At 42.8% G+C, this 15,658-nt stretch overlaps 1 protein-coding gene across 11 annotated transcripts in view; it reads right to left on the bottom strand.

The window, feature by feature from the left end:
- The window catches only part of sipa1l3 (signal-induced proliferation-associated 1 like 3), a 224,687-nt gene that overhangs the window by 88,092 nt on the left and 120,937 nt on the right, over positions 1–15,658 (bottom strand). For all 11 annotated transcript variants that reach the window (XR_010969801.1, XM_068018906.1, XM_068018907.1 and 8 more), the window contains 6 exons: positions 11,041–11,171; positions 7,942–8,130; positions 7,116–7,290; positions 6,442–6,545; positions 3,329–3,486; positions 708–1,284 (listed from right to left, as the gene is read on the bottom strand). Coding sequence is in view for 10 of the 11 variants with exons in the window: in XM_068018906.1 (XP_067875007.1) it covers positions 708–1,284; positions 3,329–3,486; positions 6,442–6,545; positions 7,116–7,290; positions 7,942–8,130; positions 11,041–11,171 (1,334 nt within the window). In the remaining variant the exon portion in view is untranslated. The remainder of the gene's footprint in view (positions 1–707; positions 1,285–3,328; positions 3,487–6,441; positions 6,546–7,115; positions 7,291–7,941; positions 8,131–11,040; positions 11,172–15,658) is intronic.

Below are 15,658 nucleotides of genomic sequence, written 5' to 3'. Positions count from 1 at the left end.
ACTCTATGAAGCTGAACCAGACTGTGAGCAACCTTGGTGCCATATTAGACTCCAAGATAAGCTTCTGTAAGATCATCCAACTCCTCCCCTGACTCAGCTCATCTGCTCCATGCCTTTGTTACCCCTAGACTTGACTATTTTAATGCACTCCTGGGCAGCCTCCCACATTCTACCCTCCATAAACTTGAGGTCATCCAAAACTCTGCTGCCCACCTCCCAACTTGCACCAAGTCCCGTTTACCCATCATCTCTGCATTCACTGACCTACTGGCTCCTGTAAAGCAACATTGCGATTTAAAAATTCTTAGCCTCGTTTTCAAATTACTTGGTGGTCTTGCCCTCTCGCTATCTCTGTAACCCCCTCCAGCCCCACAATCCTGAGAGATTTTTGCACTCTTAATTCTGGCCTCTGCAGCATCTCTGATTTTAATTGTTCCACCATTGGCAGCCATGCCTTTAGCTGCCTGGGCCCAAGTTTTGGAATTCCCTCACTAAATCTCTCCACCTGTCTACCTCTCTTTTCTCCTTTAAGATCCTCCTTAAAACCTACTCTTTTACCAAGCTTTTGGCCATCTGCTGTAATATCTCCTTATGTGGCTCGGTGTCAAATTTTTTTTTTTTTTAAACGCTCCTGTGACGTGCCTTTGGTCTTTTTATTATATTAAAAGGTGCTATATAAATAAAAGTTATTGTTGTTGTTGACTTACCTTCAACCTCTGAACAATTTCCTTAATATCATCCACATTCTCCTCCAATGCTCTTATAAATATGCAGTCACCTCTCCCATGGAAAATTTTGATTGCTGATGAATCAGGAGTCCAGCCTATTACATCCCCACTAAAGCAGTTGAACACCACATCCTTGGTGCCTTGCTCAATAACAACAACAAATTCATTGGAGATCCCGAGAATGCACTCCATCTCGACTGCCTGGCTGTAATCCTGTGCATAAACCCACCAGGTAATGGCCCCAGCACTGTAAAGCTCAGCCCCCACCCGGGGCTTTGTTTTCTCCTTCTTTTTGGTGGTAAGTAATATGAGGTTAAATTTTCCAGTAGATTCCACAGGAGTGTTGGTGACACTATTTTCTGCCAGGTCCTTCAAGTATTCCTGTCGAGTCCGAGTTGCCATGGCGTGAAACTTCTCCGATTTGTGCGCTGCGTTCTCTCCGTTGATGACCTTAGCCAGCAGAAAGTCTCTGAAAACACCCGACTTGCTGAAAGTGAAGCCATCCGGAATGGGTGGCCCAAAGAGCGGGACATCCTTGGACCTGGTCACTGCCACGCTGTTGGAATAAAAAAATCCAAGTTTTAAAATAATAAATCTCTCTCCATTATTTTCATTCCTCTACAGAAGAGGCTGACTCCTGGTGGAATACAGTCCCACAGTCCTCGAGTACTCTCTCTCGAATGTCCTTTCTTTCGATTTCTTGCGCATGCGCCAAGGCTTTCAATGCTGGCAGAGGCTTTCAATCATTGGAGCAGGCATTGTAGCTGAGACCAGCCTGTCCTTGTCCAACGTTCACAACTCTTGCATTTGTAAGCAATGGGGTTACTGGGGATAAAACAGCTGCTACCAAGTCCCAGGGTGGACAGGCCCCAAGTCCTATTCCAACACCCAAACTGCTGCTTGAGCTGACGTCAGCTAAGTTAGTGCAGAAGAAAGGGAGCTGCTTTTCTGTATGTTTTAATGTTTCCTCAATTACATTTTCCTACATTACAACAGTGGTTATGCTTTAAAAGTACTTCATTGGCTAGAAAGCACTTTGGAACATCCAGAGATCATGAAAGGCATTATATAACTGCAAGTTCTGTCTCTCTCTACCCCAGGTTTTGCATTTATTTACAAGGCCGAGTAGCCAATAATTTTTTTTTGCTTTATTATTTTAAAAAAGTAAGAAATCTGCAGATCACCTAACTAGTTAGGCTCCAGCTGAAGTCTTGTGAATAATTCTGGACGCCACATTTCAGGGAAGACGTAAAGGCCTTAAAAAGGATACAAAAGGAGGTTACCAGGGGTGAAGGGCTTCAGTTAAGAGGATAGGTTGGTAAAGTCCCCTTGGAACAAAGGTTAAGAGGTGACCTAATACAGGGACCCAAGGTGATGAAAGGTTCTCAGAGTAGGCAGAGAAAAACTATTCCTTCTGGTGAGTGGATCAACCACCAGAGGTCATAGGCTCAAAATCATTGGCAAAAGATCGAAGCGAGACCAGGAGAAATTTTTTCACTCAGAATTATCTAGATCTGCAACACTCTCCCTGAAAAGGTGGCGGAAGCTGATTTTGTAATTGATTTTAAAAAAAGGGAGTGGGCTAGATAATGGAGGATGAGGAATTGACAGGATTATGGACAAAAGTAGGGGTGTGGGGTTAAGCACCAATGCAATTTCCAAGAGCCAGCACAGACACAATGGGCCAAATGGCCTCCTTCTGTGCTGTAAGATTTTATGATTCCATATAATAATAGATCACTGCACTCCTTAGGATATTCTACAGCTTTACTCCATTATTAAATGTCCCCTCTTCAAAAAATTAATAACTTACAGCTCACCAGGAGGGGGTATTAATTAAATAGTACTTATAAACTTGCATGATACATATTGTCAGCTGTACTCTTCAGCCACATAGCATACCCAATGCTTACTTATCTGTAACAAACACAGAAAATGATGGAGATATGCAAATCTGTTAACACCTCAAAGAACAGGCAGCTTAATGTTTCAGGTAGACCAATTCAAAACATTTTTTCCCCCAAACACTACCTGGGCCTCCTTTGCAATTCCACTGTATGTCCTTTCATTTAGGATTTCTCAGTTGTCATATGGTGAAACAGGCACTCATCATTAATAGGTTGGCATATGTGGCTCAGTGGGTAGCACTCTTGCCTCTGAGTCAGAAGGTTGTGGGTTCATGTCCCACTGCAAAAAAGTGAGCATAAAATCTTTGCCAACACTCCAGTGAAGTATGAGGGAATGCTACACTATCGGAACTGCTGTCCTTTGAACAGACATTAAACTGAGTCCCCATCTGCCCTCTCATGTGGACGTAAAAGATCCCGTTGCACTATTGTGATGATGAGCAGGGGAGTTCTCCCCTGGTGAATTGGCCAACAGTTATCACTTAAACAATGTCTCTACAATAGATTATCTGGTTATCAGATTACTGATTATGGGAGATTGCTGCGTGCAAATTGGCTGTTCCATTTCCAACAAAGCAACAGTGACTACACTTTTAAAAAGTACTTCACTGGCTCCATCAGATGTCCCGAGGTTGCGAAAGGTTCCAAGTAGATGCAACTCTTCCTTTTTTACTACTGTGTATAAGCACTCACCTGTAACACACGTTCTCAGTGCATGGATTATGGACCCTGACAATGACAAACACATGCTGGAAATGAGAGCGGACACTCTTTGGTGTGAACGACAGAGCCCCCGGTTCCTGAAAAATGATGGTGACAATGTCGTTGCCAATGTGCCGTTTCCTGAGAAGCTGTGAACACACAAACACATACTCAAACTTCAGTCTGTAAAATGCTCATTTAGCAGATATTTTGTACATAGCTTATCATTCGAATCCAGTGTCAGAAACAAACCAACAAAATGCAAATGAATATCACATCACCATCAAAAATTTATAAAATCTCAGGTGTGTGCACCTTAGTTGTATCCATTTCAGAAAAGCACGACAAACATAACTTTTCCCATTCACGTTTCAGCCACCTAATGCAAAATATGGCAATAGGGTTCATTATTTCCACAGTAATTGTCATTCCTCCTGCCTTGAAGGTATTGACTCAGTGTTCATTTTGTAGTCACCTATCATATCCTAACCAAGTGGCAATTATTCATCTGCGAGCCTTTACTGGCTACCCAACCAAGCAGGGCATCACAACAGAGCTTGTTAGCACCCTCCTAAGATGCCAGTGGTTAGCAATCAGAGGAGTAACCCCACCCCCACCAAGCCAACTTTGGCTCCTCTATCCAGGAGCGCAGAGGTCAACTCTAATTTCTTGACTGATGCTCTGGCTTACATTTCCTAACTCAGCCTGGGCCATCCTGATCTATGCGGGCTCAGCTCCTTGCTCACGAAATGCAGCAATCCAGACAGTGTCTATAATATCATGTTGCATGGCTCCCAGATTTCTCCTTCACAAACAAAGATTAGGGAGTAGGGTTAGGGGAGCAAGTATTATTCACAAGCACAACTGTTAACAGTGCCTCCATTAACTTAAGCATACAATCTTAGGATAGAACAGCACAGGAGTCGGCCATTCCATCGAGTCTGCACCAGCTCTTTCGAAGAGCAATCTAGTCAATCCAACTACCCTGCTCTTCCCTAATATCACTGCAAATTGTTTCAAGTCAAATCAATTCCTTTTTGAAAGCCAATACTGAATCTGTTTCCACCACCCTGACAGGCTGTGCATTCCAAATCCTAACCACTCGTTGCATGAATAAGTTTTTTCCTCAGGTCATCTCTGGTTCTTTTGTCAATCACCTTAAATTTGTGCCTCTAGTTATCAAACCTTCAGCCACTTTATCTAAACCCTTCATAGTTGAAATATTTTCTGACCTGGATCATATCTTGAAAGTAAGCCCCTAATGTATTTTAACTCATTCAAAACCCACCAACGTGCAAGGTCACTTTACTTATTGCCAATTGTGTGCAATCTGATTGTTTTTAATGGACCAATTCCATTACAGATAAGGGACAGATGGGTCTAAAGTGTGACCTTACAAAATTCTGAGCAAGACTGAGAAAGTAAATGGCAACTAAACTGCTCTGCTTCACAACCAGTTTGAATAATTGGTGGTAAATGAACATCAACACCATCTTCTTCCTGGCTGCCAGTTAGAATAAAGTGCGGAACCAGAAACGGCCCAACAAAATGTCAAGTCCTTCAGAGATCTTGAAACTTACCTCACCACCTACTTAATCTCTCGAAGTGAAGTTAAGAGTGATACATTTTTCCTTAATGAAAAGTAGTAATAGCTCAAACTTGGAACTCGCCAAGCGAGCAATCTCGGGAATAAGTCACATCTCGGGCGGCACAGTGGTTAGCACCGCAGCCTCACAGCTCCAGCGACCCGGGTTCAATTCTGGGTACTGCCTGTGTGGAGTTTGCAAGTTCTCCCTGTGTCTGCGTGGGTTTCCTCCGGGTGCTCCGGTTTCCTCCCATATGCCAAAGACTTGCAGGTTGAAAGGTAAATTGGCCATTAGCAATTGCCCCTAGTATAGGTAGGTGGTAGGGAAATATAGGGACAGGTGGGGATGTGGTAGGAATATGGAATTAGTGTAGGATTAGTATAAATGGGTGGTTGATGGTCGGCACAGACTCGGTGGGCCAAAGGGCCAGTTTCAGTGCTGTATCTCTAAACTAAACTAAATTAACAACTCCGTGGCACAGCTTAATTGGAAGTGAGTTGGAGCCATGTCAAGTGAGACTCCCTTGACCTCTTCCATTAGCTATTGCTACTGTAAAAAGTTCAGGTACAGGAAAACACGGTAATTTCAAAGACTTTAGACATCATCACATATCAGTAGCCCAAATCATTCAGTACCCACACTCTATGGTACAAGTTATCATAACTTGAATCTGTTGCCAGCATTGGTATTATGGTTGGTTGGAAGCTAGGTAGCTCCTTTGTATTTCAGATTTTAAGACAGATCCTTATTTTTCTGTGCACTCATTGGAACAAGTGTGCAATTGCAGCAGACTTGATCAACAAAGTGCGCTGGTTACTGAAGCAATAAATTCACAATGAACTCTGCAGAGGCAAATGAGAACCACATTACTCATGATTATAAACTGAATAACCAGAGAATGCGACCAAAAATAATTTAGATGGTTAGTTTCAACCATAAATATCTCACCGTACATTTTGCACAAATGGCAGAGAGAGATGAAAGTGGAGGGAACTGAAACACTTTGCTTTGGTGACAATATCAGTGTTTTTAAAATCAGAAAAGATACGTTTCAATATGGGGAAGTGAGGCGGAATTCTGTGCCCACTCCCCAAAACTCTATTTGTAATTTTCCTAAACCAGATATTTCTCATCTGTGATGCACTGCATGGCTGAAAAACCTAGTGGCACATGTGAGAAACAGCCACTTGGGGGAGGTGTTTGAGGGCAACTCCTACCCATGCACCCTTAACCCAGCATGTGTCAGCACCTTTAAGAGATGAAGGAGGAAAATTAGAGGGGGTTGTGGGGGAGGGAGGGGGGGGGGGGGGGGGGGGAGGGGGGAGAAATCATTAGCAAATTACCCAATATATTCTCATCTATTTGGTCACATTCACATTTGAACTCAGATAAAGGACAACATTTAGACACAATTTCACCCAAGACCCCACCTGTAATGCATTACAGGAAAGTCTAGTAAGGGACACAGTGAACGTCAGTTAATGGTTTAGCTCAGAAACCCCTGCAGACATTACGCACCTGCTGCCGATTGTTGGGTGTGTATGGAAGCATGGTGGACACATGGAACATGATCTCATAGTCCTGGTAAGTCGTGTACAGAGAGTGGGTACCAGTCGAGCCAGCTATGAATAGAAAATCTTTCATCGTCACATTTCACAGGAGGTCAGCAGCAAACAATTTACATCAGAATGAAAAACTGACAAGTGCAGAAATATAAAGCAGAACCATAAACATCTGTAAAAATAAAGGTGGATTGACTTTTCAGACGGAGTCTTTCATCAGAACTCTCTGGCAGATACGAACCCCTTAATACCAAGCCCCCTTTGTTTCTGCAATGCATTTTCCTGCTTGGACAAGATCATCTTTTCACCCTTATCTAGCTTTACGAAAAAAAAAAATCTATTCATCCCTAATAAATCCATTAAATCATGTGCAACAATTATCACGAGTCTTAAATTTCCCCATGTTGTCCTCCACTGCCTTCATCATTTAGTACTATAAAAAGGAGCTCACTTAACTCCCAGTTTCCAGTTCTGCCCAAGGATTTATGCCCAATGTCTTGACAAAGGTTGACAGGCCTGGGCATTCTTAGAAACTGAAATAAAACCAGCCAATGCTATCATTTGCAATATTATGAACCTTAAAGGTATCTAATTTCAAATATTTGTAATAATTTTTTTAAAAACACTTACTTTTTGTGTCCAGTTGAGCTGCATATTTCATAAAGCCCTTAAGAGGCACTTTCTCTCCAAGCTGATCCAGGAATTCCTCAAATGCGGGGCCTGCTTCTTCATTGTTGTACATCTCCTCTTCAGTGCCCTGGCCGGCCATACAGTACAGAATGCCGACTTTATGTTTCCTGCTTAGCTGCAGAGGCACCAAAGCACAACACTCACCATCAACCAAAAGACAGCTTTGAATTTGTATTGATGTTTGCCCACCCACACCACCCCCCACCCCATATCCCATGAATGATCCTCTTCATCATCCTCTGCTCTACATAATCCCAAATATCACCTGCAACCGCAGGCACGGGCAAACAACCCATTTCCAAACTTGCACCTGAGCCAGCAACAGGTGTGCAAGTAGGATTTACATAGTGATGCTGCCAATATCAGGAGCCTCGCAGCTTAGAAGTCAAAGTGGCAGCCCATCACTGTGTCACGCCATACTGCTGCTCTAATAACAGAAGTCAGTAAAGTGCAAGGAACCCCTCCTCTCAACTGTTCACTTCCATGAGGACAAGGCATGTAGAAACACTGGTCCCTTGATTTCAAACTTGGAAATTTGATTTGTAGACACTTGATGAACCTCTTGGATCAGGTGCACATTGTTGATGATTCTCAAGTTTTTTTTTGGGTGACTGGTGAGGGAGAGAAGATAGCTGATTCTGCCCATGAGGTACCTGTTTGAGATGCCTACTCTGTACTGACAATGCTACACGGTGTAAGTTACGCAATGGAATAGATTCTTACAACTTAGACAAACGTATTAATACCCAAAATGATTTCAACTCACCCCTTGTTCATCCAGTTTCAGCAGCTGTTCTGTCACTTTAACGGTGTTGAATGCCAGCCGCAGACACTGGATATTCAGTTCTGGGATGACAGATTCCAGTACCTCTTTCAACAGGAGCCCTCGCACTGTGCCATGTTTTGATGTTGATGGAACTGCATCCTCCAGGATTGCTCCTCTTAACGTAATAAGCTGCAAGGTACAATTTTCACATGTTTCAGCCAAGACCAAAAAAAAGTGCCGCTCCTTTGAATATTCAACAAACTTCACTTTTACAGGGCTGCCTCGAATGACAAGTCTGCCACCATAGACGACCCTGTGAGTTAAACAAAACTGTAAAGCTGTCAAAGGCACAACAACTCCTTTTATGAGTGTGACTGGGTGCCCATAACTACTGAACCTAAACAATAATAGCAACAACTTTAATTTATATAGCACCTAACGCAGTAACATCCTCAAGTGCAAGCAAAATACTGCAGATGCTGGAAATCTGAAATAAAAACACAAAGTGCTGGAAATATTCAGCAGGCCTGGCAGCTTCTGTGGAGAGAAACAGAGTTAATGTTTCAGGCCTGTTACCTTTCATCCTAAAATACCACTTACATGCAAGCTGAGAATGCTTTACTGATGGATGCCGTTGCTTTTAACGTGTCACTTAAGCATTACTATTGAACCTACACACTGCCTAGAGCTCCAACAACACCTGAGCTCAACATCGCCCAGGACAAAGCAGTCCGCTTGTTTGGCACCCCATCCTTTCTTTGGCCTCCTTATCTCGAGAGACAATGGGTAAGCGCCTGGAGGTGGTCAGTGGTTTGTGGAGCAGCGCCTGGAGTGGCAAGAAAGGCCAATTCTAGAGTGACAGGCTCTTCCACAGGTGCTGCAGAAAAATGTGTTTGTCAGGGCTGTTACACAGTTGGCTCTCCCCTTGCGCTTCTGTCTTTTTTCCTGCCAACTGCTAAGTCTCTTCGACTCGCCACACTTTAGCCCCGCCTTTATGACTGCCCGCCAGCTCTGGCGAACGCTGGCAACTGACTCCCACGACTTGTGATCAATGTCACAGGACTTCATGTCGCGTTTGCAGACGTCTTTGAAGCGGAGCCATAGACGGCCGGTGGGTCTGATACCAGTGGCGAGCTCGCTGTACAATGTGTCTTTGGGGATCCTGCCATCTTCCATGCGGCAACATGGCCAAGCCATCTCAAGCGCCGCTGACTCAGTAGTGTGTATAAGCTGGGGATGTTGGCCGTCTCGAGGACTTCTGTGTTGGAGATACGGTCCTGCCACCTGATGCCAAGTATTCTCCGGAGGCAGCGAAGATGGAATGAATTGAGACGTCGCTCTTGGCTGACATACGTTGCCCAGGCCTCGCTGCCATAGAGCAAGGTACTGAGGACACAGGTTTGATGCACTCGGACTTTTGTGTTCCGTTTTCCCACACTCTCTTGGCCAGTCACCCAACTTAAATAATCACCCCCTACACCGCCAGCTTAATGTGTGTGCCATCTACAAGATTCACTGCTGCACTCGCCAAGGTGTTTTTTGGCAGCACATCCCAAACCCATGACCTCCACCATCTAGAAAGAGCGTGGCAGCAGATGCATGGACCATCACCACCACCTTCAAGTTCCCCTCCAAGTCACACACACCATCCTGACTTGAAGCTATATCACCATTCCTTCACTGTCACTAAGTCATCATCCTGGAACTCCCCAAAAGCACTATAGGAGTGCCTTCACCACACGGAGCATGGAGGTTCAAGTCAGTAGCTCACCACCACCTTCTCAACCAGCAAACAGGGATGGGCAATAAATGCTGGCTTTGCCAGCGACACGCACATCTCGTGAAGGAATAAATTTAAAAAGTATAAATGGGCAGCAAGGGATGTTATGTTACCAAGTTGCTGACAATGTTTATATCTTTCATACGATAGGCCCTTCCTGAAAGTGTTACAGGAAGAAGTGTCACACTTGATAACACACTTATTGTTTATAAAACATTTCATCCACTGTAAGCAATGCCACGGAAAATCTTCTGAATATCTATATTCTTCCACCCCTTCCTGTAATTCCCTTCCCCAAAAGTTTTTTCCATATCTTGTTTTCAGTCAGAAGTCATCACATGACTAAACTGGGAATTCTCAATCCAAGTAATTCCAAGACAAGTGACAGCATCTCCTAAAGCAGACTAGTGTCATACAGCACAGAAAGAGGCCATTCGGCCCATTATACCTGTAGCAGTATCAGGCAGAACTGCCCCTCAAACCTTAAACAGTGTTTCCAAGAAGCAACTGAGTTGATACAGATTTTAATGGGTAGCTCTTGAACTGATCTTAGAATTGTATGTGTCTGGAATTGATCACACACGAACATTTTGTTTGCTCTAAGATCAGCTAATTCAGAATCAGGGATCAAATTTGGGATATTTCAGGTTGGGGGTTAAACCCATGATTGTCAGACTGTGAAAGTATTAACAAAAATAGGACCAAAAGGAGGCTGGGCTAGTGACGGAATAAAGTAGCCAGGTTACCTGTTCCAGATCGATAGCTAGTGACCCCCAGGGAAAGTGCTCATGTTGTGGGTAAAGACAAAGAATGGGATCAACTCGAATGCCTTTCATCATTGTTTCGCTTACTGTCTAAGCTCACATTTAAAGAGCTCATTGTGGTGAGGTACTGCAGGGGCTGTCAGCACCTTTGGAACTGCACCCCAGCAAAACATAGCACGTTCAGAAAAGTAGGAAGCAAAGAATAAATAAATAAATACAGATACACCAGGTGTTAAGGGGTTAAATAAATACAGCATTTCACCATTAAAACTCACTGGCAAGACAAAATCCCCAGTCTTATAATTCTTGTAATCTGGGATCTTGAGGTCTGTGGCTTAGCACATACTTGGCTGTGTCTTTATCCATGAGCCCATTAGGAGAATCTCACATTATGAAGTTCGAACTTAAAAAATCGAGTACTTTCACTTAAAAAAAACCACACAAAGCACTGCATGATATCACAACAAAAAAGTGCTCGATTATGGTCAAACCAGCAACAATATTGTCTTACTTAAATCATGCTGTGCAATTAGCATATAAAAAAACAGCTCCCACCTCACTTGTCCTGAAGATTATTCGGTAGACATACTGAAGTCCATGTTCTTTGCTATCCTCCAGTTTCTCCCTCTTGATGCTCACTGCCACTGGGCCCAGCTTTTCATCCACTCCAAAATAGTTCCAGTGCTCTAGGAGTACAGTATAAAAAATATTAAAAATAAAAGAGACCTGTGAAAATGACTGGGAAAGAACACTTGACCTTGTTTTAATAAAGATGGAGTCTGTGCATTTGAGAAAACAAATGCTTCAATTGTGATGAGAGAGAGAAATAGAGATAAAAGAAACCTGGTAGGCAAAGGGAGCACTGGGGTTTATAAACCTGTAGATTGTGGGAGGTGGTGGTGGTAGCAGGACTAATTTTTGATGCTGCTTCTTTTTAAGCCTATACTTGGCTTGAGATAGTAGCAGTAAAATCTTTCTAAATTATCTACTTTTGGAAATCACAGGCTACTTGTATTGATACAGTTTTAACAAATTCCCATTCCAAATTTTAGAAACTCAAGGACTTCAAAATATCCACAAAATTAGACAGCCTTAGTTGTCTTCAGCAAACCATACCCATCTTTGCTCCTCTCTTCTCCCCTGTTTCAGATGATTTTCAGAGAAGAGTCCTATTTTAAAAAATTAAAGAAGCTGGCCTCTGTACCAGCCCACTGCTACCTGTAGTGGCCATTCTTCATGGGTGAGCCTAGATGGTGAGTGCTAGAGAATATTCACCATGGAGGGCATAACAGCCAAGCCCGATCTCCTTCCTGTTGTCACCTGATGCATATTTATAGACTTTATCCAATAGTGATCACTGGTTAAATGTTCAGGAGGAGGAACCTTGGCTAGTTTTCCCCCTTTCCTCACCTATAGGCTCTAAAGGCAACTACAGAATTCCAATTGCTTTCTCAACAGAGATCAATGAACTCAACACATGAAACCAGAGACATTCTGTTCTGCAGGGTTCCTTGTTTCACTGATGACGTAACTCAGTGGGACTGGGCCATCTGAGGACCAAGGTCAAAATATCTCTCTAGTACCACAATCATGTCAGCCACAACAAAATGTGATGCATTACAAATTCTTCTCAAGGACTTTATTAGCAATTCCACATGGGACAATCTTACTCTTGCCAGTTGGAAGCTGCACTTTACCTCATTTCAATATGTACCATTCCTAAATGATACAAAGCACACTCATTCACACAAGCTGTCAATGTTATGAAACGGGAATTTATGAAGCCAGTTTTAATCTGATGGACTGATGAATGGCATTTAATGTGAACCAGAAGTGCAGTAATGAGACTAGGAAAGCATAGGTGGGAATAGAACATAAATTAGATGATTTCATGCTACAGGAGCTAGGGGATATGGTTAGATACGTCACTGAAACCCAGTGTGAGGTAGCAGTAATGGAATTGAATCTTGGGGTGTAACGCTAGAGGAAGAGAACACAAATTCCAGGATGCAATAATGGTTTGGTCAAACCTAAAGCACTGGTGTATAACAATGAACTACAGCAAGTATATGCAAATATTGGGACCAGTATGGAGAAGGGCAACCAAACTGATAGATAACTTGGATATCTTCAAGTTAGAAGAGGCTGGAGTTTGGGATCATTTACTCCAGAGAACGGACACCTCAGCTGAAATACTGATCGGGATGCACATTATCATAAGCAGTGCATGCGGACACATTTTATTTAATTACTTTAAGCAGATAGTAATGAATGCAAAGAAGAAATTACCCAGGGAAAAAGGTTGTGGAAAAATTGAAGGGCCATTGAATCGATGGGAAACGGAAGGGCATCCAATTCTGGGACCAGTCAGGTTGACCCTCCTCTGTTCCCAGGAGGGAAGAGCAGAAGACAAAAACAGTGGTTCATAGGTTTACTTAAGAACCACCAACAGACAGAAAAGCCAGTACAGACAGGTAGTTTGTCTGCCACATTTGTTAACAATTTAAAAAAAAATTAAAATAGGACCTTATTGGGTCTATTGGGCCTTAGAAATCCTTAACATTTCAGAGATTTAAATGAAAAGCCTCTTGGGGCAATCTTGTTTTTTTAATACTTCTGTGATCAATATTTCCAATCGAACAAACAATTTCAGTTCAAGTGTGACTGAAGCACATGGAGGTGAACTAGAATTACTCAAGGTTTGGACTTCCTAGCTTTACTCCAAAATGAGGGATTATGGGATAAAAAGTTAGCAGCAAAATTACATGGACTGTTCTCCATCTTCCCACACCCTTCCTCCTACTTTTCTTTTGTGAATTATTGTAATCGGAAGGCTTAGAGGAGTTTTGATAAAAGTTTATTTTTTAAAATTATCAAGGATTTTGATAGTGTGAACAGGGAAAAAAGACCGTTTCCTCTGATGAAGGACTCTACGATGAGATCAAAAGTTGAAAACTGTCAAGAGTGAGAGGTTAAGAAATATCTTTCCAGAGTTGCTGGAGCATGGAGATTATTGTCAGAGGGTACCAGTTGAGGTAGAAACCATTGCATCTCTTCTGCCCAAAACCCACTACCTTTGCCAAATAGCTATATTTCCCCATGTAAACCAAGACAGTGCATGTCAGCAAGTAATCAAACTGTAGAGGATTCAGTTTGTGATCTAAATCCACAGAAGCATACTCTCCTACAGGGATCACTAGATAGCAGTGAGGAATAAAAACCCTGTCCAACTGTCCCCTCCCCAACACCAAGATACATTGCAGTACCCCAACTGGTGCCTCAGTAATCCAACAACAGACTGGGAAAGAAACAAGGGATTATCAATATGGTTGTGTTTCATTCAATGTGGTTTTAACCAATAGTTGAGCTAGTTTTGGTTTTCCTATGCAGTTTTGTTGTCACTAGAAAGCTTTTAGTTTGGAAAAAATCATCTAGGGAATTGGTATCATCAATTAACATTCTCTTAAGTGAAGGGGCTCGAAGCAGAAGTGATTGATTTGTGCTACAACTTGCATTATACAACATTCTTGACATTTTTCAATGGTGAGAGGTGGACACTGACCAGAAAGGAGGGACGGAGGCGGGGTGGGGGAGATGGGTTTGAAGAGAGACAAAGGGAAAGATGTCAACAGCATTGTCATAGAGATGGATTTTTAAAGTGGCTAAATAGAGTGAGAACGCTTTTTAGTATATATCAATGATTTAGATTTAAATGTAGGGGGCACGATTAAGAAGTTTGCAGATGAGACAAAAACTGGCCTTGTGGTTGACAGTGAGGAAGAAAGCTGTAGACTGCAGGAGGATATCAATGAACTAGTCAGGTGGGCAGAAAATAGCAAATGGAATTTAATCCAGCCAGCTGCAAGGTAATTCATTTGGGGAGGCTAAACAAGGCATGGGAATACACGAGGATACAGAGAAGTGTAAAGGAGCAGAGGGACCTTGAGTGCATGTCCATAGATCCCTGAAGGTAGCAGGACAGTAGACAAGCTGATTAAAGCAGCATACAAGATACTTTCCATTATTATTGAGGCATAGAATACAACAGCAGGGAGGTTATGTTAGCGCTATATAAAAAAAAACTAGTTAGGCCACAGCTAGAGTACTGCGTACAGTCTGCTCACCAATTTACAGGAAAGATGTGATTGCCGTAGAGTGAGAATACAGAGGAGATTTATGAGGATGTTGTCAGGAACGAAGACTTTTAGCGATGAGCAAAGATTGGATAAACTGAGGTTGTTTTCTTTGGAACAAAGGAGGCCGAGGAGGAATTTTATTGAGCATAAAATTGGAAGCAACCTAGATAGAATGGATAGGAAGGACCTATTTCTGTTAGGCGGGTCAATAACCAGGGGACATGGATTTAAAGTAATTGGTAGACGGTTTAGAAGGAGTTGAGGAAAAATCTTTCCACAGAGGGTAGTGAGGGTCTGGAATTCACTACCTGAAAGGGTGGTAGAGGCAGAGACCCTAATCACATTTAAGAAGTACTTTTTTTTGTTCCTGGGATGTGGGCATCACTGACAAGGCCAGCATTTATTGCCCATCCCTAATTGCTCGAGAAGGTGGTGGTGAGCCACCCCCTTGAACCACTGCAGTCCATGTGGGTAGGTATATCCAGTGTTGTTAGGGAGGGAGCTCCACGATTTTGACCCAGCGATAGTGAAGGAACGGTGATATAATTCCAAGTCAAGAAAGTATGCGGCTTGCAGTGGAACTTGCAGGTGGTGGTGTTCCCATGCACTTGCTGCCCTTGTCCTTTCAGGTGATAGAGGTCACTGGGGCGGAAGGAACCTTCCTTGCATATGCACTTGAAGTACAAGGTTATAGACCAAGAGCAGGAAAGAGGGATTAGTCTGGTTAGCTATTTTTCAACCAACACAAACACAATGGGCCAATTGGCCTCTTGCTGTGCCATAATATTCTATGATAGCAAGGAAAAGGATCCAATGAATTGGCAGAGTACAGGTACGCTAAGTGCACAGGACTTAATGTGGGAGAGGATTCTTGGGCTGCAGTTTTGGATTAATTGGAGTTGGTGGAGGCAGGGTTGCTGCTAAGACTGGCATAAGAATATTCATCCAAGAGCTGATGGAGACAGTGTGCTTAGCACCACACCAAATGTGGGACAGAATAATAGACTGAGTGGAACAAAACACCAAGGTCATATATC

This window comes from Heterodontus francisci, chromosome 40 (genome assembly GCF_036365525.1).
Source record: "Heterodontus francisci isolate sHetFra1 chromosome 40, sHetFra1.hap1, whole genome shotgun sequence".
Classification (NCBI taxonomy): Eukaryota; Metazoa; Chordata; class Chondrichthyes; order Heterodontiformes; family Heterodontidae; genus Heterodontus; species Heterodontus francisci.
Note: the sequence above shows the minus strand (reverse complement) of the source record. Positions and strands in the feature narration are given on the sequence as shown.